Raw genomic sequence first — 24400 nt, 5'->3', positions numbered from 1 at the left:
ACCCTCCAAATAAACCCCTCTAGTTGCCAATCTTGCAGGTAAAGGTTTACACTCAGTTGAAAACGTTGAGCTAAAAGAAGTCCCAAATTTCAGATCAACACTCTGTCAAACCCATGTTTTCTAGAAACACATTTTCGTGATGTCTAATGTATGCCAAGTAAGATTATAAGCTTTCACGCATAGCTTTCTATATGTTAAATGAACAATTTGGTTCATTGTAAATGAACATTTACAGCTGTAGGGTAGCACAGGAATGTTAATATATTATTCATTTTAATATAACCACAAGCAGAGAACACTCACAGAGTGTCTTGTGCTTACATAGGACTTCCGTCTTATTTTAAAGTATAATGCATTTGTGAGTCCTTTTCAGCAAAAATGTTTTGATTCAATATTCAGTGTTTCCCTTCTCCTTTTTGATCAAGTGAAGTGTCAAAATGAAGATTACCTTAATCACACCATTGGGTTGGGAAGGCTCTGACCATTTTAGCAGCAAAGCCCTGCCGTTTTCTTTCTTTTCCACAGTGAAGTTGCTCAGGCCACTGGGTGATGCTTCCAACGTGCGCACAGATGTCCAGGGGCTTGAAACCTGCCCGGCGTTGTTTACAGCTATGACATGAACATGATACGTTGTGAAAGGTTTCAGTCCAAATAAATGAGCCTGATGCTTTGTTCCCTGAAGCAAGAATACAGATGTTTGAGTTAGTTAAAAAAGTAATCAGCATCTGTGGTTTATGTCACTTGGAAAAAAGTCTCAGCTTGGGGTCGCTACTGACCGCTTTGCAGAATACCCCATCTGGTTACCAAGATTTTTTGGTGGGTTTCCATAGCTGAACCTCAAAAAGAAACTCTTAGGCTTTCAAAAAAACATCTATCATTATGGTAGAGCCTTTGAGGTTGACTTCTGGGAAGTCCTGCACAGTTCAGATCTCAGCTGGCAATCACCTTGCAGTTCGTTCAGCATGTGTCTGAGCTTTGCTCAGCCAGGATGAAAGTGCCTGGTACTATGAAGGATTCAAGCACATGGGAAAACCTGTGGTATGTGAGTGATGCCTGCCTCTACAGAGTCCTTACACAACCTGTGTGTAGATGTGACGTTTGACAGGCACGCCTTCCTGTTACAGCTACATAGAGCACTGGATAGACAACAGTATTTCCAAGAGCACAGTTTTGTTCCCTTACTGCAAACTAATCCCTTAGAAGTGGAGGGGGGCGGGGAGGAGAGGGAGGGAGGGAATAAATTGGTTTCTATGTTCCTGCTTTGTAAAGATGTCACTTGAGGTAAATTCATAAGGTAGGACAATTGTGGGGCAACCTGCCACCTTACAAGACCCCTCCCTGTTTCTTCAGGCTGGAGGAAGCAGCCGCGCTGCTGATGGGGACACAGGCAGGCAGGATAGACCCTGCGGGTGCCAGACCCCCACCTCGCACCGGCGAAGAGGGGCGAGGAGGAGCACAGCTGTCCATGGATCCCACCGGGCTTGGCCAGGGCTGACCTGCCAGCACCCAGACCGCAGCCCAGCACAGGGGCGGGCGGGGGGATGCAGACCGAGGGGCTTCAGCCATGCCCAGAAGGGGCCACTGGCCTCGTAGCTCACAGCTTTATCCAGCTCAACCCAAACCGCATCAGACAGACCTGAAAACCGCTCGGGTACGAGGCAAAGCGAGTTTCAGTGCAAACTCCCATCTGGCAAGAAGACAATACAGCTGTAGCGCTGTTTTGAACAGCCAGAGAAGATACAGTGGCTAACAAAGAACAGGGGTAACACGTTTCAATGGAAGACTGTTCAGATTTGTCTCATCAGAGGAGCAAGGAAGAAAGGAGTTCAGCTGATCACTCATATATTTAATCTCATTTTTAGTTATACTTTTGCATTAATTGCATAGATCTCAAGAAGGGGAGTGCAGAGATTCAGTTTCCTTCATGTGGCAGAAACAGCTGAAGCCAATTTCCCTGTTTCAGTAAGTCATATTAAGTTGTTAAATGCTAACACTTCCATTTGTTTAATATTTAAACGTTTGTTAAGCTATCAGACTCAGAAACAAATTTTAAAGAAATATTAATTTCTTTTTTTAAATATTAAAAGTTAGATCATAAATATTTAAATAGTTATTTCCTCACAACAATGAGTTAGTCTTTTAGATAAATATAGCACAGCATTTGAATGACCATTATGAATATTAAATCTGAAGATGCCACAAGTACAGATTATAAACATACTTTTCTGATAAATGATTCCTTTTTCTGTTAAACAGGGCAAACACTAGCAAGATTAATAATGCAAAAAAGTATAATTCTTTGTTAGGAATTCCCAGTCATCACTGCCAAAAAAGCATAAGCTCAAATGCAAATAGCAATCACCTCGAACAGATTATATATAAAAAAAGCTCTGGCTGCTGTGGGACATTTAGAGGTATCTTTTGTCATAAGAAACATGGAAAGCATGTGGGCTATAAAGCAAAAACATATGTATATTGTCAATAGCAGCACCTGTTCAATTACAGTTTATTTCAGTATGGAGAATTTAGTTCAGCCCCTAGATGGCAATACTATCAAACACTTTTTGTAACATGAGTACTTAATGATTAACAACGTGCGTTCAGTCATCCAACATACTCAAGGCAGCCATTAAAAAAATAACAAAACTGATTTCATTATAGATTCTTTTAATAAACATTTATGGCTTAGATCCTTGAAAGTGGAAGCGTTCAAACTGCCATAGCCAAAAAACCTATACAGCCGAATGCAAAATTATGAACTGCAGGTTAAAGAACCGAGCTCAAATTGAAGCTCACGCTTAGCATAAAAATCTGGCATCAGAAATTATGTTGGCACAAAACATGATTAAAATTAGCTTTACAATTGGATGTAGTCTGTATTAATAGTTTTTATGAGGACAGTTATCTATTAGGTTTTCAAAACAGAACTTTTAAAAGCCTAAAATTTACATTCCATGGTTCAGGGGTAGGGATGGGAGGAAGGGAGCACACAACATTAAATTACTGTCCCTGAACCGCTACACAGAGGTTCTCCGAAGGTACAACCCGTTATTACAAACACCATAGAAAGAGCAACGGCTCTGCTTTCTAATCAGCTGCATCATCGGGGTGGGCTTTTGTAACAGCAATTCTACAAAACTGGGCTTCTCTTTTTAAACAGAAACCAGCATATTTTCATCAACCTCTACCATTTTCCAACTAAACCCCAAGATTTAATTATTTACAAGCCCCACCACACCTTGAAATGAAACAAGGATGGAGGGATTTCCTTGCCTGCAGTTCATCATGTTCTCTGGAGACTGCTAAACCATTCCTTCCAGGGATGACTTTTATCCCTAGCTCCTACAGATACTTCTTGAAGAACAAATGGTTTACATGTATTTTTGTTTGGTTTGGTTTTGAAGTAAGCTCAAGGGATGCACTCCCAGAATACAGAGCCACGTTTCCTTCCCCTGCGCTGCTGCCATTGCCATGTGTGAATTTGCTCAGCTCAAAGGCTGATACTGAAAAGAGAACGGATGGCAGACTGATTCATTTTAAGAATTACTTTATGTCCTCCCATGACATTTTCAGCATAGAAATACTAACCTGCTGGAATGGTCAAATATAAATAGCAAAATACACCTTGAAAGGAGAGCACCTTTGGCTTCAGCAGACAGCAACACAGACTTAAACAGGTGCAGGATCAAAATCATTGCCTGGAATATTCTGCCTGGAATTATTGCCTGGAATAGTCTTTGTCTGCAAAGCCATGAACTCATATAGCCCATGTTTACACACTGCTAACAGTCCAGATTTCATTCACCATTAAAAGCAAACCAACAAAATAAAATTTTAATGCAAACATTAAGATGTTCGTAGACTGAGCGACCATGAAATCTGACGGACTACAAGCCTATCCCCTCCTTTCTCTGTCTCCTACCGCAAAGCGCTCTCACTCAGCCAGTCATTAAATTAAGAATAATCCAACAACCATCTACGTGTGTGCACTCTCACACTCCTCTTATACAGCCCATTCTTTTGATGTAAACACTACAGAAAGGGACACCTGAGGCAAGCTGTGACCAGCTGCCATGACCTGACCCCCACAGCCCCATCCCCTGCCCTTGTGCAGCACTGACAGCACCACCACTACTCCAGGCAGGACCACACCTTTGCTTTTGCTGTGTAAAATGATTCACGTGCTGCCAGTGGCAGCACAAGCTGTTAACAGCAACAACTACGCTCCTCGGCTAATTCTAGCCTTCCAACTGCAAATTAGGATAAAAGTTATTTAAAATAAAACCTTGTTTTAACACATTTTTCAAAATATAAAACAAGAGAACATGAATCATGAATAATGTATCTGTCAAGATTTGCTTCAGATTGCCTTTTTTGTTTGTTTATTTTTTAATTCATGAGCACAGAAGTCACTTAAAGTCTGGAAACAAATTAGCATAGTCTTTCATGCCGTTCAAAGGCAGCAGCATCCATAATGCAAAGTGCCTGCCTTCCTCGCTACCTCCCAGTCCTCCTCTCCTGGGCACGGGCAAGGCTGCACAGCCTTCAAGGGTCTGATGATTTTACACTGCCTACTGTGATTGCTTCTGACCACTTGAAGTGCCCCTAAGGTGGCAACCGGGTCAAGAGGTCTTTGTAGGTTGAAAATGATCAAAAATTAGCATTGATCTGTAGCTGTCAATAATACTCTGTGCGGGTGGACTCCCTGCACAAATGTTTAAACTGCATACAACTACACAACCTAGTCATCTTAAGAATCTATCGATCTGATAAAGCAGCACTTTCCAGTGGTGTCATTATGGGTTTTCCTCTTTTTTCAAGGCAGGCCAGCTTACCCAGTTGCCCAGGTCTCAGGGCATGAGTTCAAAATGTGACAATTACATCAGATCTCCGAACCACTAAAAAGCTGCCCCAACAGGCAGCTTGAGTGTCTGTCCTTTCTTCAGGGGTAATCATCAAAACTCAGCAAGTCATCACCAGGCATGTTAAGGTTAGGCTCTGGTTTCTTCTCTTTCCCTATCTTCTCTTCATACAGTAATTCCTATTTGGCAGCTATCTTCAGCATCTGATTAAAAAGCTAGCTCATTCTTTCTGTGAGTCTCCAAACTCAATGGCATCAGACGTTGCCACACTGCTAATGGTAGGAGCGATACAGGGAACCAAACCTCTTCTTTCATAACCCACAGACATAAATGATGGGAAGGTAATTCACTATGACATTCCCTTGTCTACAGAGGCAGAGATGCCAAACGCTCCCTGGACATTGGAGGAGAAAGCTATGGTCTCCTGGCAGTCAGAACGTTCATCTGACCACCCTCCAATGACAGTTTTCAAGTTCTCCATCAAGGAAGCCGAACAGATTCTTCCACAAGTGAGAGAAGTGATGGGGAATGCTTGGGGTTTTACTAAAATAGCTTATCCTCACCTTTGGTGTTATCCTCTTATCCAGTTCCCCATCTAACCCAGATTCTTTGCCATTTTCTGCAAAGCAAGGGAGTGCTTGCACCTTGACTCTGATATTCACTCTTATTTCCCAGCCTACTTCTTAGCCCCTGCCTTCACTCTAAAAATTGCACTGAGTGCACATTCATATGCAATCCCTAACTTGTCCTTTGGCTTGCCTTCCTTCTCAGGCTTGTATCATGCACACTGGTTTTTTTGTTTAACAAATCTACTCTATTCTTAAAGCCTTACACTCAAATTCGCAGGGATACAACTTATGGATACACAAGTAATCTGTGAGCCCCCTTCCTGTAGTGGTGTGGACTGGGATATAAATTATTCCTGTGATAGTACTGAAAAACCTCAAAGGTTAGGCAAACAGAAACCAGTGTTATTAATTTTACCAGAAATTATCTTGCTTAGAGGTGACTAGAATTTCCATTGTCACCAAAAATTGATGTTGCACAATTTATTTTCCTTCCAGTTTGTGTAAATTTTTTTTAACGTTTTTTGGTCAATTTTGTGGGCAAATTACACTCTTAAAATTTTACATTTTAAGAACTCAGCATTTCATTTTAGAATTTTAAAACTGCCTTTCAATGCCTATATTTTCATTTAAAATCACTATTATATTATTTGATATTATCCAACAGGCCTTCAATAGCAGTAACATTGATGATAATTTTTATGGTATATAAAACCCCCAAGAATGGTGAAAGAAAATTAAATAAACATTTAAATTTTTAAGTTACTAATAAAAATTTAAAAATAAAAATAAAAATTTAAATTTTTAAGTTACTAAACCCAGGCATTTATATATTAAACACAAAATAATTCTGAAACATTTTTGCCCAGGGATTATTCTGAACCATCTTTGGTTGAGATGAAAAGGCACTTTTGTTTTCCCAGCCCTGCAGTGGATTGATGCAGTCTTTTCTTCTACAGTGGCTAGGAAATAAGAGTCAGGAATTCATTATATTTGAGCTTGCTTTTTTATAAATAAATTTAGGAAAAATAATTTTTTAGGTGTATTAGAATAGATCCAAGTTACAAAGTAAAGCACATAAAATGGCTCCTTTATTAAAACATAAGCTTTGATTACATGATCTTAAAATATTCTTTTGTTGTGATTCCTGGCAAACTTAATGTTGGTTTGGTTGGGGTTTTTTTTCACCTTTAAGAAGGTTCTTGTAGTTTATTTTTAAAACAAATGTTAGTTTTGCTATCGACATCAGAGAACACTAATCATCTGTCCTTTGTAACTCCATGTTCCTGTCTTTCGTAACAGTACCATGCCAGCAGAATTTTTTAATAAGAAACCTAATTTGCACACCCTGTTTCACTCAGCACATAACTGAATCATTTCTATGTGGGCATGTGGACTATACCGGGGGAAACCATTAGAAACAGCAGCAATCTAAGTTTAAAATGTTCTGCAAACAACAACAATTAATACCTGATATAGAAATATTACATTGCAGTTAATTTTCCTCCTTTCTGGCAGAGCATGTAAGGAACTGTGAATTGCATGTAGCTGAATCTGTTTAGTGGAGCTGGTGCCTATTTTCACAGTAGACAGTTTTCTTTCCTGGCACACCTGGGGACCTGCTGCAGTCTCACCAGGTGTCTGAATCTCCAGCTTTGACTTGAAAGCTAAGCACCAAAAAGAAAACTAGGATGCACTGCACGTTAAAATGAAATCAAGCACATTTAACAAGCCGCACACAGTCACTGTGTTGGCCTTTGGGTAGGAGTACACACTCTTAAACCACCAGCAATGTTGCAGTTTTACTGCTAAAATCTTAAAAAACCTCTTTGGGCAAAGCCAACACTTCAGTAGCCTTTTCCATTCTATTTCTTGTCAGATAAGATCTCTTCTCCTTTCTTTTCCTCCTCTCCCTTCTTCTCTTTTTTTCCCTTTTCTTACATAATTATGTATTTCAAATCCATCAAACATCGCTGAACGCCACCTTCTTAAAAATGTATTTGCATCTGTATTTGTCTAATTTGTACTAAGAAATACCAAAATCCCCCAAAAAAGATTTTTCTGCATGACTAAATAAATCAAATAAACCAAAATATCAATGACATGACATTCCACTATAGACACCATCTAGAGGACGATGTCAACATGTTTTCCTAACATTAATATTTTATCTCTAACAACACTCACAAGACCTACTGTATAATAAACCACAGTTTTGCACCTTCCTCCCCGCCCCCATTTTTTCACTGTAAACCACGTTTATTAATCCTCATCATGAGAAAGTGATGGAGAAAGAAAGAGGAAAAAAGATGTTTTTTTAATAAACTAGATACCTGACGGGACTGTTTTCTCCAAAATTTGTTTTTGGTCAGTTCAAATGTGCTATCCTTACTTAACCTGACTGATCCTTTTTGGTTTCGATAGTCATTCTGGATATGAAGAACTAGATTCTGTTTCTCTTCAAAATGACAGGCAGAATCTGAAGGAAAAATGTTAATGCTATTTATCTGAGATACTATAAAGCATGAGGTAAAACATTTAAACCCCACTGAAAAGCAATTATGAGTTACCCTCAGTAAAATGGACGTACGTTGTAAGTTTGATCTTTAGCTGAGTGGGGCATGCTTTGTGGAGAGCTGATCAGAGTGAGAGAGGATAGAGCAGAGACATCAGCAAAGACTTCACGGTATATGAAATCCAGCATCATATTAAAGAATGTCAAACACTACAGGACTTAGCTGGGAGGTTATTTTGATGTTCCAAATTCAAACGCTTGTGTAATCTGGAATCTGCATAAACTCATCAAGGCACTGCAGAACTTGCAATGTGTTGAGTCTACCTTAGTCACAAGGAGAATGGGAATGAATGGTCCTTCAGGTGGAGCTTTATAATCTGGGATAGAAGCGTGCCTTCAGGGAAGGTAAAAAGCTAGGAAAGGCAAGCACACAAACTCTGCCGGGGTTTTTATCTATTTCTACATTACAACTATTGCACTCATACAGCTGAACTCCAGGAATATGCTTAAAATAAGTACCACACATAGTGCTCCTGCTGAGCAGCAACTTTCCATCCACTATTTGTTAGCATGTTGGATTTGTTCTATGTCGTCTGTAGGCATGGCAAAAGAAAGAAAAACCACTGCTGCTGTAAAACAGCAGCTAGAGCCTAAGGGCTCAAACCTGCAAATGGTAGGGGGTACAACCCTTAATATGGAGCATTAGGGGGTTAATGTTATATTTTTCCTAATGCCATAAACCGTATTTTCCATTTGATATATTGGCTGATGTCCAGAATGAAGTTAGATGCTTTTGTCAGAACAAACAAAATCTGGACTGCTACATCAGTGCAGTTGGTGTCGTCTTAGTCTCAAATCTTTTCTTCTTTTAGTAATGTTCAGGTGGCAGATGTTTTGCAGAAGGGCTTCTGTAATTTTAAAACAATGTAATGAAATTGTGGATGTGTTTGTTATCCTGAAAAATGGATAATTTACATACCTGAACTTCTCAACTCAATGTATCTTGTAGCAATCAGTTTTGCTTTGCTGTAGAAAGAACATGCCCTCGTCATTATCAACTGTTGCGGCTTTTGGTTTCACTTGAAGTTTTGTTTTTCAAGCATTCACATTGCTCCTCCATAACATTTGTAACTACATATATCTGTGCCATACACCACTGAATCTCCTTTTAAATTACATCATATATGATACATGATATTGTGAAGACAAGCGGCTCTGAACATTTTAAAACTTCTCCCATCTGATCTTAAAATGACCTGAGCGTAGTACCTGAAGGTTTCTATTTTCTGTAAAATTTGAAAAATAGTTTGGCTGTGGTTTTGGTGAATAAAATCCTCCTTATTTTTTCCCCTGTAAAAGCAATTGTTTTCATTTTTTGCCTTTGCACAGCTCAACAGCCATAATGGGGGAAAAAGAAATGCAAAGATAAAAAAAAAAAAGTTTGCAGAAAACCTTTAAGGGGACTTGTACAAGGACAATCTGAATCTTAACATAGATTGCAGGTGAACTCCCACATCAGTTTCCTTGAAAATGCCACTGAATGTCAGTTGTGCTCCATAAAATTAGGACTTTGCAGTTCTACATGACTTTTCATCATAGGGCCTCACATCATGTTACAAACATTAATTAAGTCTCAGGATATCTCCCTGTGTTACTCTATGCAGCTTCAGGAAACCAGCATTATTGTTTTAGATGCCATTTTATACAGGTACAACAGATGTGTCATATTATTGTTAAATGTGAGCTTACTTCATTCCCTTTTCTCAGTCATTCTGAGTCCTTGTCTCTCTCGCCCAACACATGCAAGAAAGAGCAGTTCTAATTGCTGCTAAGTAGAGGAAGATAACACAGCCTCAAGGCAATTCACAGCTTTAAATCCCCGCTTTCTGCCAACACAATGGAAAATAAAAGCAACATTTTAAAGGAGACTAAAAGGTTTTTACTTCAACTGTTTTATTCTTTTTTTTTTTTTCTGCCCTGTACTGAACAGTTCTAGCTTTTCATTCAAACTTTGCCTGATTTGTATGTAATCACTTCTGAGACATATTAAAAGGTAAGCATAAACAATTTACTTGGAGCTACATTATCAAGGCCAAAGTTTAGTCTGAATGTGTGGCTGAACTTAAAATGTCACCTTTAAAATGAATTTTAAAAAATGATGGGCCAAAAAGCATGCAAACCTCTATCTCTTGAAAGGCTTTCCTTCACAAGGTTTTTTTCATTCCTTCCCTTAACGCTTTACAATTCCTACATGTAAATACCTGCTCTCCAACACTGGCTGAAATTAAATGAAGGTGTGCAGGTAGCAGTTTGAGAGAGGTGCACTCCAATTATGCCAACCCCTGCCAGGAAAAAAAGATTTGCTCCGCACCAGAAGCACACCGCACACTGCTTCTGCAGGTAGGGACGCCCTCTCTTCAGTAGCTGGAGGAAAGTTCTGCCTCTCCTCTGAATATTATCAGGGGATATTGATTAGACATATAATTAGGAGTACACTTTGGAGACATATTCCTCAGCAAAGCACACTTCCCCTCAAAATACTGACAGGTCCAGCACAGATCTGACACCTTCCTTCCAGAACTTGCGGGTTGCTCCCCCAAGTTCAGAGTAGGGGGTTGCTACAAGGGATCCCTGCCCTTACTGGTTGTATACTAGCGGAAAGCCTCAACAAGTAGCCTGGAAAGCCCTTGTGTCACATTATGGCAAGAGGAACAAAAATCTTGTTTTCCCATTGCAGCTGCTATGGACTGCACCGTTGACGAAAATAATGAGGCTCAATAAAGATCGTCTACATTGTTGTGTCCCATAGCAAACATGTCTTGCCAATATGAAGGCTCAGAATCTACTCCACACCATGAAAAAGGCTGAAAAGAAGACAGAGTGGTTATAGAGTTTGGTAGAATAACTGGAAGAGAAGCTGCTTGCAGGTTTAATGTCCTGAAACCAAGCGAACCCAGTGGACAGATGAACTTCCACTGAAATGATGAAAGATGTAAATATTGAAAATATAACTTGAAAGCTGAAGCGTAACAAGTTTAGTTTGGATTCTGTATTATCCTTGGATATTTAAGTTACTTGGGGAATTAAAATAGACCGCTAAATCAACAGGTATATAGTTAAGCTTAGTACAAAACAAATTGTGCTGATTTCAGAATTGAAAACGTCTTTACAGCACATTATTGACTCCAGCATATTAACTTGTAAATCCACTAGTTTCACTGTCTCATCTATTGATTAGCTGCGTGTATGCATGTTATAAATGAGCAACTCAAAAAGAAATTACTACACAGTGTAGTCATTTTGGGCCAGACATATAAATGTATTCAAGTACTTACAGATTAAGAGAGGCGCTATGGGAAACGGTCAGAGCTCCTACATTCTGACACAAAACTTTGTAGCTGGTGTCTTCATTTATTCTCTATACTCTGTGCAGAGGAAGGGAGGTTCCTCTAAAGTGAAAATCACGTTTATGTTTAAGTACTGTTTTGAATAGCCCATCAGAAAAGCCTCACTCTCTCTCCAGATTAGATAGGCTAGCCAACACCGGCCATCGAAAGGAAGTTTTTAGAATTCAGAGCTGTGATTTTTGGTTAAGTTCACTTAAGACTCAAAGAGCAGCCAAGAAGCCAGTGACAACATTTCAATCAGCACACAGCAATGGATCATACAGGTGAACAGTTTCTTTTTTCTTAAGGTGAAAACAAAAATTATTGATAGCCTCAGAAGTTAAACTGCAGCTGTTTCAAAACACTTCAAATTCAACAGAAGCTTTCTTTTGCTTTTTCAAGGATCCTGGATCAGGATCTTCATGAGTAGAACAACAAAACTAAATGGTGTATGTAGATGGCATTCAACCAGAACAGAGGTTGGGTTTAGTTAATCCATAATACTGAAGCACACATCCCTGACTCCTGATTCCTATGAACGGGTTAATGTATTGGTAAAGATCTTCAGTCTGAGATGATGTTACTCCAGTCAGTATGGTTTCAAATTTCCATTAACACCCTCAAACCAAATATCATTACAGGGGTTTGTTAACAAAGCAATTGAAAGTGTTATGATTCTACTAGGCAGGACTAGAAAGATGGAAAAAGCAGTATGCTGAAGGGCTGTTGCAAGTTTTTGTCTCAGAAATCTATTTCAAAAGCCACATGTTCTCAGCTCTATTTGCCCTCAAAGGGGGCACTGTGTTTGACATTAAAAGCAACCACAGCTCAAATTATTGTGTTACCTGGTGGAAAAGGTGATATTGTTCTCATTTACTCTCAGGGTCTCTATTCAGTCTTTTTAGGCCAGGACTTTCCAGTAACTTTACGCACAGCACTTAAATATGTCACTGTCTTAAGCTACAACTATAGCATAAATCTCATGATCTATTGGTACATCACGGTCTAGGATTTCTAGCATAGACTAGCATTAGAGAAAATCTAAATTATCATCTGTCTTGAACCCCTGAAGAGAAAACAATAAAAAATAATTTTATGATCCCATAATGACAAGAATAATACTTCACTTTGTCTGGGAAAAGATGTCTTCCAGACTTCTCATTAATTCTTTTTTAAAGCCTGTTGAAATATAAGAGCTCGGCAAAGTTTCATTCATTTTGTTTGTGATGAGTAAAGTTTTCTTTATGGCAAAAATACAAAAAATTTATCCCTGCAAGGAGTCCACTTCGCTTACTCTCTTGCTATATTAAATCTGCATTTGCAGTTCTGATTTTGTAGGGCAATTGTAAACTTGGTGCCCTTTTTGCAGGCACTAGAGTAGCATCTCCACATTGCGTGGAGGATTTGGCTCAGGCTAGGAACTCTACTCTGAATGGGAAAAAAGAATCGGCGCATTCAAACCTGTAGGACACAGACTTGGAAAAATGCTTGGAGCAAAATTTAGTAGCAAAATGAGTAGGCTAAACAGATGCTGGGACCTCTCTTCGTCTTCCTGTTGTGAGTATACAACTCCTTGGAGTCCTTTTGGCTCACAGTCAACACATACTCCAGGGGTTTCATTCAGATAGGCCATACCCCAGCAGTAACATCATCTTTATATGTTAGGGTGGTGTGGGCACAGAAGTGTTTAAAAGACATAGGTGCTACATAAAGAAGGAAGGTGGAGAAGCCATGGATCAGTTTAAAAAGACATCCTACAGCTGCAAAGTCAAAGAACTTAGTGAAGGGTACTGTGCTGCAGGTCCAGCTGCTGCTCTTGCACATCATAGGTTGCCTTAAGTGGACATGTGTTTGCCTCCTAAAGCTTTGCCTGTGTAACTACACAGCCTCCAGTAACATAAGACCTTTAAAGCACATTACCTGACTGTAGCAGCATCCTGCCTGTTGTAAGGACTGCAGGAGCCACAGAACATCTGGAAATAGGAACAAGTTCCTGACAAAAATCTGAAAAAGACATAATTTATTTTCTACTAGACTCTCAGGGCAGAAATGAATTCCTGCTCCCTTTATCACTCATTGTACTCTCTAAGTGGGTTCTTAGAAAGGAAGGCTTATGGAGGCAAAGGAATGGAGGAAGAAGCAGTTTCCACAGTTTTGGTGGAAGGAGTAAAGCAGCCTGCAGCTGCCACAGGTGTAACAGATGATGTTTGATGCCCTAAAGCTGTAACATGGCACCTGTTAACAAGGTGAGAAAAATTTCTCTGAATCTGGTAGGAACTTTGGCAGGGTTTTTTACCAGCAAGCCTTCCACTTCATGGGTAGAAGCCTTCTCTCCATGCTCCTAGCTTTTCTTGGCACTCATAAAGCAGTTCAATGAGCATATCCTTTCCAAATATTCCAGCCTGTCAGATGCTGGTGGAAGGACATCTGTACCAATCTCTCTCTTTAAAGACTGAAGAGATTTTAATGGAGGAGTGCTAAAGAAACAGATTTAAAAATACTATACAGTTTCTATCGTTAAATAAAAAAATCTCTCTCTTGTGCATAGAGAAAAATAGACTTAGAAGTTCCAGATCCCGTTTGCCACGGATTTCTGTAACTTTGGTTAGATAAAAAATTCAAGGTGCCGAGGCAAATACTTGCAGTGTGTGATGGAATAAACTCATAAATTGGACTTTGTTTCCTCCTAATACAGATTACATGTATGTAAACACCCCCACAGATTGTATATAGGAAGTTTTCAGACTACCATCCTCACAAGAGTCTACTGCTTTCTGCCTTCAGTTTCTTTGGAGCAAAACCCAACCGGCCACGAATTACTTATGTTTTAGTGCTTTCATTTGTGATTGTACTGGTACTGAGAAGCAGGAAGGACAGATACAAAGACTGCTTTGAACTGTATTGAATCTGATAAACTGTCTGGTTTGGGGACGTTTTAAATTTGTCAAAAGTCCTCTGTCATCTTTTCCCTGTTCCACACACAAATAAGATCCTCACACAATTCAGAAACTGTGCTAGGTTTGAAGACAAATGCAAGAGCTGCCTGTCAGCTCATTCACCAACCAGCCAACCCAGCCAGCTAATTCACAATCTCCCTTCTTCCACTCATCTGTTCGACATCACTCACTTGTGTTTTCATCATTGTCAAAATACATTTCAACCAGCATGAAGATCTAGCAGGAACTGGATGCCCTTGCAAGGGTGTGGAAGATTTTGTCTTCAGAGGTGCACGGGCAGGGGAAGCAGCAGCTCTGCCTGCTTAGCAGACCCAGAGCAACATGGCCCAAGGGAGAGAGGGGCGGCAGCGGTGGGGCACAGGACCCCTTGGTTTCCAGCAGCCACTTCTACAAAACTACTGGTACGGAGCGCTCTAAGTGCACCTCCCCGAACCAGTGCCCTGCCGCCTGGTCAGCCAGATGCCAGGCTGGTAACATGGCTGTACTAGGTTATTTTACCAAGAAATCTGGCATACATGAACTCTTAAACTCTGCACATGGTTTAAAGTAGAAGTGGTCAAACTAAATATTCCAAATAGTATTTATTATAAACCTACGTGATTCTTCCTCTCTGTATGGCCATCTCAGAGTGTTTCCTTTGTTCATAGTTGGATGAGTGGCCAATTATTCACTTTATTTATTTACAATTTAATTTTCACACGGTATGATGAATCATCTGAATCAGTAATCCATCTGCTGACTGGATAAGTACTTTCTTTTTTTTTTTAGTAACAAATAACTTACAGCTATTTTTAATAAACATTTTTTTTAGGATTGCTAGCTCTGTTAGTAAAATTCACAGAGCTTTTGAGCTTTGAAACCATTTTAATACTCTGCAATTCTCCAAACAGTCTGAAAAACAACAGAAAGTCCCATTATGATCCCAAAGAATAAAAAAAAATGCTTCAGTTTGAAAAGAGGCTTGCATCTTGGATTCCTTTTTCATACCCAGTTAACTTTATATACAGTTACAGTATAATGCGATAGTAAATTTACACCTCTCCATTGTCACCTGTTCAAAATGCATCCGTATATTCAGTTTTTTTTTTTTCTTCTGTTTTTAAATCTCCATTAGAGCCTGTGTGAGAACTGGAATAAATTACCAGCCACGTTTTCCCATACTGGAAAAGTTCCAGAAGGGAAAGGGCTCTTGACATTACAGAGCTAAAGGAGTTTTCAAGACACTTTCTATTTCCATACTCGTTCTTTTGTATGCTAGGTTGCCTGCCATTATGTTTATGTAATTCTGACAGTGTTCTTAATGACACACTAACAGATTGTAAAACACGCTGCTGGCATTTACTTGTTTTTTATATTTTTAAAACAATGTCCTTCATGTAACAGTAGTTAAGCGCGGCAGAAGGACATCATTAGAGCCATGGTTAAACTGTAATTTACACCATTAGGAAGGCAGGAGCAATTTTTATTGCCTGGCAATTTTCTTGCTGAAATATTTGGACCATATGGCTCAATTTGTGTAATAACCTTAATTTCAGCACCCTTCAGGTCTGCCTCCATCTCCTACGGAATGGTAAAATGCGGTTTAGCAGAAAAGGCAACTGTCTATACTTAGAGAGTTGAGATTAATAACATGTCACGTCCTGTTTTTGGTGAAGGAATTCGAACAGCAGCCAGATGGTATCTCTACAAATAACTGTCAGGGGTCTTGATCTAATCAATACAATGTATTAATACATCTCCCTTCGCTGCTTCTCGAGGGGCTAGCGTGCAACATCTGGAAAGATTGGGGGGACCGCCAAGTAGAAAGCTGATCCTTTTCAGAATCAAACTGAGCCCAATTAATTTTTCATGTATACTTGATAACTGTTTCATAATGAGCTATGCGTCTTGACGGAGTTAGGGTTGGCGGCATGAGCGGCTTGTGCTTCCTATCCCCATTCAGTCCACTTACAGAAACCAACCCATTAATCAAACTATCTGGCATAAAACTGAAATCTCAGCTCAGCAAGAGATCAATAACCATCCTTAGAAAAAAAAAAAAAAAAAAGGCAACAACAAAGACCCCACCACAGAACAAGGCTTTAGTGGGCAAAAGTATCCAGGCATGACATTAGTAATTAGTTCAACAAAAACCAAAACTCAGAACCATACTCACCTGACAGGCACCTATAATATAGAATTTAATATTAGCTGCCTGTCAAAAAGTAACATTTAAGTCCATTAAAAATACACTGCCATTCTGCTTTCTAGATACAGAGGCCATCTGGCCCCTATTCACCATAATTGCTATTATAGTCTCAAAAATAATATTTATATAGTGCTGTAAATTAACAGACAGACACCCATTCTCACTCCCAAAGAGCTTTCTGTTGATAAACTCATGTTTTAGCACTGTGCAGGAATTAGGGTCTTGCCCCCTAAAAAAAACCAGTGTGGCAAGATTATACATGCATTCCAGTGCTTTTTGTAAAGTCTGAAAGGAGGAGAGAGAGAGGTCACTTGGCAGGCAGAAAATGGGAAACTGCAACAAGCATAGGGGAGATGAGCTTGAATGAGGCTGTGACGCTGAGTGATGGGAATGGATTCAAAAGGGAGCAGTAAAGAGAAAGGACAGGAGGTCAGCTGAGAATACTAAACTTATCTTGCGTAGGACACCCCACGGCTGTTTGATGAGAATGACTTTGGTGACTGTAGACCTGGATTAGATTCAAATGGAGTCCCCAGCGGTACGAGGCTCTATGTTATATTACCAATTCCCATGAGTCATATGGCTTGATCTTGCTTTTTTAAAAAAAGAGGTAGGATTCTGTTTATTAAAATTACCTATTGCTTGTTAAAATTCCCTATGAAATATGAGCATATGACATAAGACTTCTCAGCCAATTTGAATAAAAGACTTTATTTGTGGAGGGGAGTGGGCAGGGGAATAGGATGGGGGTGGGGGTGGCCTTTTTAATTATCAGCTGAAGAATTCCTGTATTGGTAGCTGTTGGGCATGACCCTGGGGATTTAGGAAGCTGCCCTACGACTTTACCAACAAAGAGCGTTATCTTGAAGTTGCCTGATACATCCACTTAAGAATGTTGGTTAAACATGAATTAAAATCTAGTCAAATCCAATTAAGCATTTTTAAACAGATATCTGATTTGAAAAACAGCTGTACATATTACCCAACAAATTTCTGCCGCCTCCTTCTCCATTTTTATTTCCTGCTTATTTATGAAAAAACATCTTTAGCTTACCAAAACCTTGTTTTTAAAGCGGATTTAGTGTAGTCACACAAACATGGCACAAAGGGAACAATGTCCCTCATATTATATAAAATTAATATATCGTATTTCATACCATAATTCATATCTTATCAAATTATAATTAATAAGGTGAAGGTTAGTAGGGGTTTCTGTTTTGCTATTTTGTTTCTCCAAATTAGTAAAAAACCTGTCAATGGTATTTTTCCACAGTGCCTGATTAGCTAAACCTTATTCTCACAACTGAAATGTAAGAATTACAGAAAGACACCATAAAGAAAAACATACATATAAAAACATATAGAGAGAAACAGCACATGGAGCATTTACACAATCTCATTTTAGGCATCTGACTTTAGGCTTTGTCATGTGGTCACCTCTCCTCTTATGACTGCAGGTATACAAATTGAAAAGATTACCACTTCCAGACTGCTGCCCATGACCATCTTTCTGTCAGAGGGTACCATCTTTTAAATCTGTCAACCTCCATAATCCCGTTATGTGGGTTAGAAAAGACCAGCTGATTAATCAGCTTAAAATCAACCACCTTCTTTTGACTGACATGCCAGTAGTGGCACACAAATGCACTAGAGGAAAGCAGTCTCGTGTGAACAGCTGCAGCCCAAGGAAGGTAAATGTCCATGCCTTAGAAGTTCTGGAGGTTTCATGGTCTATAGAGGACATTCATGGTTACGAATAGCATAACTAGGTTAGATGTCTAAAGTCCGACATTTTAAATATCCACCAAAAGACCTAATTCTACATGTGTTTCACTCATCAAAAGACTTATGGAATGGGTGAAAACTGGATCTTGCACAAGGAGAAACCCAAGGATAAAATACACCAGATATTTCTGAACAGGGAACTAATTTATTTGTAGAAAAAAATTACCTATTGATCCAAGGCGCTCGGGTCTAGTCAGTCTAGAGTGTGTGATTTGGCATGGTCAGACATAACCCTATCAGTGTTTTTACTTCTGGTCCAAAAATGTATCGAAGGGCAAAGTTATGTTAACTTCATGTTGCACACTGAATTAGGGAGAAAATAGTAAAATAAATAAATAAATAAATGAATGAAAACCTCCTTTGCTGTAACCTTCACTAATCCAAATTGCCAGTTGCCTGACAACATATTAAGACCTCACAGACACCAGAGAAACCTCTCCCCGCTACCCCGCACTCTAACTCACGAGGATGCAAAGATTCCTTGGCAGAGTGCCAGCAGGGTCTAAAGCTGTTTCTGTGGCTGCCGAAAGCATCCAGGAGACAGTGAAGTGGCCTTGGTTACAACAAGGATGGTATAAATAGAGAAGCTGAAGCCTCTCTCTTTCTCTCTCACCTTTCTCGTCCAGTTCTATTACCACACCACTTCAAAATCATCGAAGTTGTGCAACAATCCTTTTCATCCTTTCTGCTCTAACTAGACAATTCTACATGTCTGCCTTGATAGGTGGGGCTTATTGAAGCACTTAATCAGTTTCTTGGAGGGGCATCGTAGTGCCAATCCAAATGCTTATTTAAACAGAGCTGTAGTGCCAAATCCAGCATATTCTGCAGCAGCATGGAAACAACAGAATCTGTGAGACACAGATTGCCTCACACACTTTTTTTTTTTTCTTTTAGCAGCCTTCAATGTGAAGGAGCACTTGTCCTGTATTCATCCTGTGTAAGCTTAAGAGGTCTAGAGATTAAAACACGGGAAGCATTTTATATTACTGGGCTTTCCTGGCAAATAAAACAATTACAGCAATTCCAGTACAAGCCCTTCCTGAAACTGTGCTAACGAGGCTTTGAATCTTAAAAACTGCATTTAAATCAAATGATTCATTTGCAGACCCATCACATACAGCACACATGTAGTAGTAGGCGTGGATCATTTCATTGGAATTAGAAAGCAAACGTCTCTATACATGAGAGGTCACCAGTTGTTGTAAGTTAAAATCTTTTCACTGTTAGGCATAATTAAAATACTCTAACAGTGGTTTCAGTAATTTAAACATTGCAGTATTTTTGTAATATTTTTCTAGGCTTCAAGAGTTCACAACTGTTTGGTCCAATCAAATCTGGGAACACTGGAGAAGTTATCACCCATCAAGGTAATTACTTTCAAGTTGAAATAATTACTCCATCAATGTTAATGGTCTTTCAACTTCAATAAAGCACTCACCTGCCGATAATCACAGCTAACCTCTTGCTCTCATGCAATTCCCTCTCTATTTAGCAGGTTATATTACAGCCGTTAGAGTGGTCACTTGTCCTGAACAGCTGCTGAATTTCACTTTGATCGGCTGTGAACCATAAAAAAATTAGTCATCTGTGTATGATTTCCCCCTAACCCACAAGCCCTTGCAGAGCTAAGGAGATGATCTTTTGGCTGTATTAGGGCACTGCTGAGCAGCCATCTTGTTTCTGGTTGTGGCTACCTTCCACTCACTAACAGCAGCACAGTAGCCTAATTAACTTTTGCCCTCCACTGCCGTTTACGGCTTTCATTCTTTGCTAAGTAGCACATCTTCTGAATTTATGGCATGTGCAGGGATTCATGCATTTACTCTCATCTTGTTTTCTTAGAGCGTAGTCCATTTCCCAGGCATGTGAAACTGGCATGTATAAAAAGGTTTCACCGATCACTCTCTTTGGCATATTTTTTCTTATTTGTGTGGCTACAATCTTCATGGCTAGATGGAAGTTGTCATGTACAGTCCTGTGTACTGCATTACCCAATAATGTTATGTACAAGGGAGTTAGTAACTACACAGTATCTCATCTCTAATGCTGCCAGATGTTCACTGGTCTATATGAGGAAACAGAAAAGAAGGATCACACACAGATGTATTTATTTCTGAATGTTATTAATAGAAAGGAACTAACTCTGGATGTGAGATTCCAGATATCTGTAAAATCTTCCATAGAAAACATCTCTTTATGGCAGTACTGGCTACTTAAGATGACTTCTGATATATTTTCTATGGAGTTTTCCAGCAAGTAGGCTTTATTTATTATTTTTACTCTGGTTATACATTCAATATACAAATTACCGTCTGGTTACAACAATATAATCATGCAAGCCAAAGCCTCATCCTCCTATCAAAGTCTCTATTGTTATTGCTATTCTGCAACATGCGTACAGATTTCCCTACCATAGATGAAGCATCTTCCAAGAGGAGCTTGGACAGTGGAGTTATATACCATCTCCTCAAATAATGTAAGGTAAGCCAACGTGTTCTCAACCATTAGCATAGCTGCATCCAAAACAAAGGCTTTGCTGGTGCAGTGGTATCAGCTAAGAGATGTGTTAACTTTTTACACCCCTAGCTGACATAGCTGTGCCAAAAAAAAAAGCCTTGTAATATAAATTTGGCCTAAGCCTCATACTGGAAAACACATTGTGAGTAGACCTGTGCTTCTAGGTAGGCACAGGTCTAAGATTTCCCAGGAATAAAGCCTACAATGCTTACACCTATCTCTTGCAACCTGTGACAAGCACACTGTACTTGTTAGCTACACTCTGCTGAAGCAGATTTGACACACCAAGACCTTGATCCTACATAATAATAATGGGAGTCACTGCCCATATCAGGCAGAATTTTTCTTTACAGCCCTCACCTCTGGATGCTTTTCCTTCTCCAAGCACATTCTAACAGCTACATAGTTGTATTTTTTTACTTATCTTCTTGGCTTTGAATTCTCCTTTTCATGATAAACAGCCCAATACTTGATATAACTGTCATGGGAGAAACAGCATTACACACCCAAAAAACATCTACCAAGAAAAAGTCCAAACTTACCCACAGTTTTACCTCACGACATTGTATGGAATATAACAGTTAAAGAGCTGTGATGCTTTCTTGCCATTTGGCAGGTGCTGGCTTGATGATGAAATCAGCTCTGGGTCCTATGTTCACAAGCTTAAGCCCTATGTTCACAAGAGTCAGAAGCTTGCCTTGACAACCTAGTCACTTTATGCAGATTTCTGTAAATGAGAACTTACTGTCACTCCATTCCCCTACAAACACATCTGTCGCATGTTAATGCTGTCAATAAGACACTAAATATCATTCTTACTTTAGAGGGTTAAAATGAACTGGGAAGACATTGCAGGAGACACTTGTACTGCTGTAACCAGTCTTGACTTGACATTGCTCTGCAAATAAACCAGACTGTCAGTTTAACTTGCTGTCACCTAACATCTGTCACTACACTCCTGGCCAAACAAGCTAGGGAAATGGGTGACACTGCTTTAACTGCAAAGCCTCAAAACGGCTCACATGTACTTCACTCGCTTCCAATGGTGCAGGAGATCCTCCGTTCATTTGAGTGGCAGCAGCTTTTGCTCTCAGAACTGAGTTCTCATTTTTATCTTCTAGGCAGCATAAAATTTCAGGGCGTCAGCAATAACCTTAAGGTACCGGACAGCCATACCTTTGACACAAGTACAGATTAATGCACCTTAACTGGCGAGTGAACAGCTGCATTTTGGGAAGGTAGAGTGCATAAGTCTGTCAAATGGTTTGAAAACCCAGAAGATGCTTCTCATTTGGTTCTGGAAATGGACTGAAATGAAGCTGCCAAATTAGAACAGTCTGCAGGGACTTTACCAAGGGCTTAATTTGTATCCTGCAGTGTCACTGCAGGATTGTATTTCTGCTTTAGGTTTTGGTCAAGCTTTATGTCCTGTGGCAGGCAACCAGGGTGCAACCAACAAGAGCAAGGGTGGGATTGGCTACCGTGATTCTAGCACTGCTTTTTTTTTCTGGAATAATCTAATGGGATAAGAATGGAGTCTAACAGATTAAATAAAGGACCAAACTCATTGCTCGCTTAATACTTTAAGTCTTGCTTGTAACATGGAAGCTTGTGTGAGAGAATGACTAATGGCATATCCCACGAGGGAGCTCCAATAGAGATGCTTTAGGAGATTAAATGATTTAGCCTAGTACCCCTGAAAGCTATATTTTAAAGGGGCAGAAGTTTAATCATTGGAATGCTAGTTCCTTCAATAAAATTACATTTTAATTAAAGTGTCTCGTTCACAAAGCTACAGTTAAGGATATATCAGCAATTTCATGATAAAATTCTATCTTTAAGGGGTTATAACTCTGAAAGTTGGTGTCCAGGTTTTTGCCTGCTGGGATAGTTGACCTGACCTCCCAAAGATATCTTTGATAACAGGACTCTGTGCATTTTATGTCAATAACTTTGATTCAAAGCTTCAGCTGTTCTGCTATATTCAGAAGAGGTAGGATTCAGACCTCAGCTCCTTAGTATATATCAGCAGCAACTCTATTGAGTTAATGTAGTTACAGCAGCTTGAAGTGAGTTCAACTGATAGAATAGCTGTGCAGAAAGATTTCTCCCCAAAGGGTAGTATAATATTTAGAAATAAAAAAGGGTAGCAAAAATAATAATCGATAAATGTTCACGACAAAGGACAGTAGAAAAAACATGCAAGTCAGCTTTGCTGCAACACTAGTAGAACAGCTATACATATGCTGCCAGGATGTCATTTTGATTCAGGATAGTGTTTGGGGAAAATAAAGGACTTTGGAGCCAGGAAAACACTAATTCAGTAAATAATAGCTTGTTAATTTAAAAGGCCTTTAACTGATGCTGTTAAAGAAACACACTGTGGCAACATTATTTAAAAGACCATTTGGTAGGTTTTATTACCCACAATGCAACCATCTTGGACATTTTCTGTTGTTGTTGGCATGCTTAGAAGACATTGCAATGCATGACCGGCCAGGTCAATTCCAACGCTCAGCAACACATTGCATGCTGCTGAAGCAGAGTATTAGGAGAAGCCCTGTCATTTCACTGGTTTTGAAATCTTGGTGTCCCATCACAATTATGATTGTGATTATTTTTTTAAAAACAAGCTAAGGGAGCTAATTACTGAAAGGCTACTGAAGTTCAATGACTTCAAAATCCCAATCTACTTTCTAAAACCTAGCATACTTACAATGTGAATGCAACTACTTCAGAAGCCAAAAGTATATATTCCTATCATTCAGTCCAGGACCCGTTTTCTTTTTCAGAAAAAGCTGTATTACCAACTTAATTTGCTTAGGCTTCCAGGAAGCTAGACACAAAACTGCTTTGGAACCATGGGACCACAAGAGGATGTAAAACTACCGAGCTGGAATCTCCCATCTTGTCATGTTGAGATTTGTCTGAGGGAGTTACTTTAAGGTTACTATTGAGTATTCCAGAGAAAGCTCTTTAGGAGCCAACTTGAATGTCAAACAGATAATTTGTAATTGGGGTAATTAAGAATTATGGAGCTTTCCGGTGTTATTCAATACAAATATGGCCTAGGAACATAATTTAGGAAAAATTCTAGGTTTATGAAATTGAGGTGGCCTGTTGAGGAAACCCAACTTTATTACAAACTCCTTAACCATTTTCTAAAACTTATTTTCAGAAGACTGCCAAGTACAGCATCTGTCCTAATACAGAGCAGTTTAGTCAACTATCTGTAAGCTGTCTTTCTATAGAAAAGATGTGTTATATATATCTATATGTAACAATATATAGGTGGGAGGACAGCGGTAACTGCACAAACCATAACCACTTCTGTCACTGATTTACATAATATTGTTAGTCAGTTCACAAAACAACCTGCCTTTTCCAGAGTCTATCCCTTCACATACTGAATAGAAATGTAATATTTACAGACATTAATGTTTGGAAAGTCCCTTGAAGGGAAAGACATATTAGCAGTGCAAAGTTACATTTTAATATAAGTACATGTAATGAAAGTAAAAGTAGATCTGCTTTAATTACTAATGAATTATGAGAGAAACATGCAAATGTGTTGCATATATGAACTATGTAATTACTAATGAATTCATTCGCTTTGTGATT

General features: G+C 39.2%; 1 protein-coding gene across 1 annotated transcript in view; it reads right to left on the bottom strand.

Annotated features, from left to right (window-relative positions):
- Positions 1–24400, bottom strand: part of USH2A (usherin) — a 390408-nt gene that overhangs the window by 29825 nt on the left and 336183 nt on the right. The window contains exon 61 of the mRNA XM_056357449.1: positions 449–676. Within this exon, the coding sequence (XP_056213424.1) occupies positions 449–676 (228 nt within the window). The remainder of the gene's footprint in view (positions 1–448; positions 677–24400) is intronic.

Source organism: Falco biarmicus, chromosome 12 (genome assembly GCF_023638135.1).
Source record: "Falco biarmicus isolate bFalBia1 chromosome 12, bFalBia1.pri, whole genome shotgun sequence".
Lineage (NCBI taxonomy): Eukaryota > Metazoa > Chordata > Aves > Falconiformes > Falconidae > Falco > Falco biarmicus.
The sequence above is the reverse complement of the archived record's forward strand: the minus strand, read 5'-3'. Positions and strand labels throughout refer to the sequence as shown.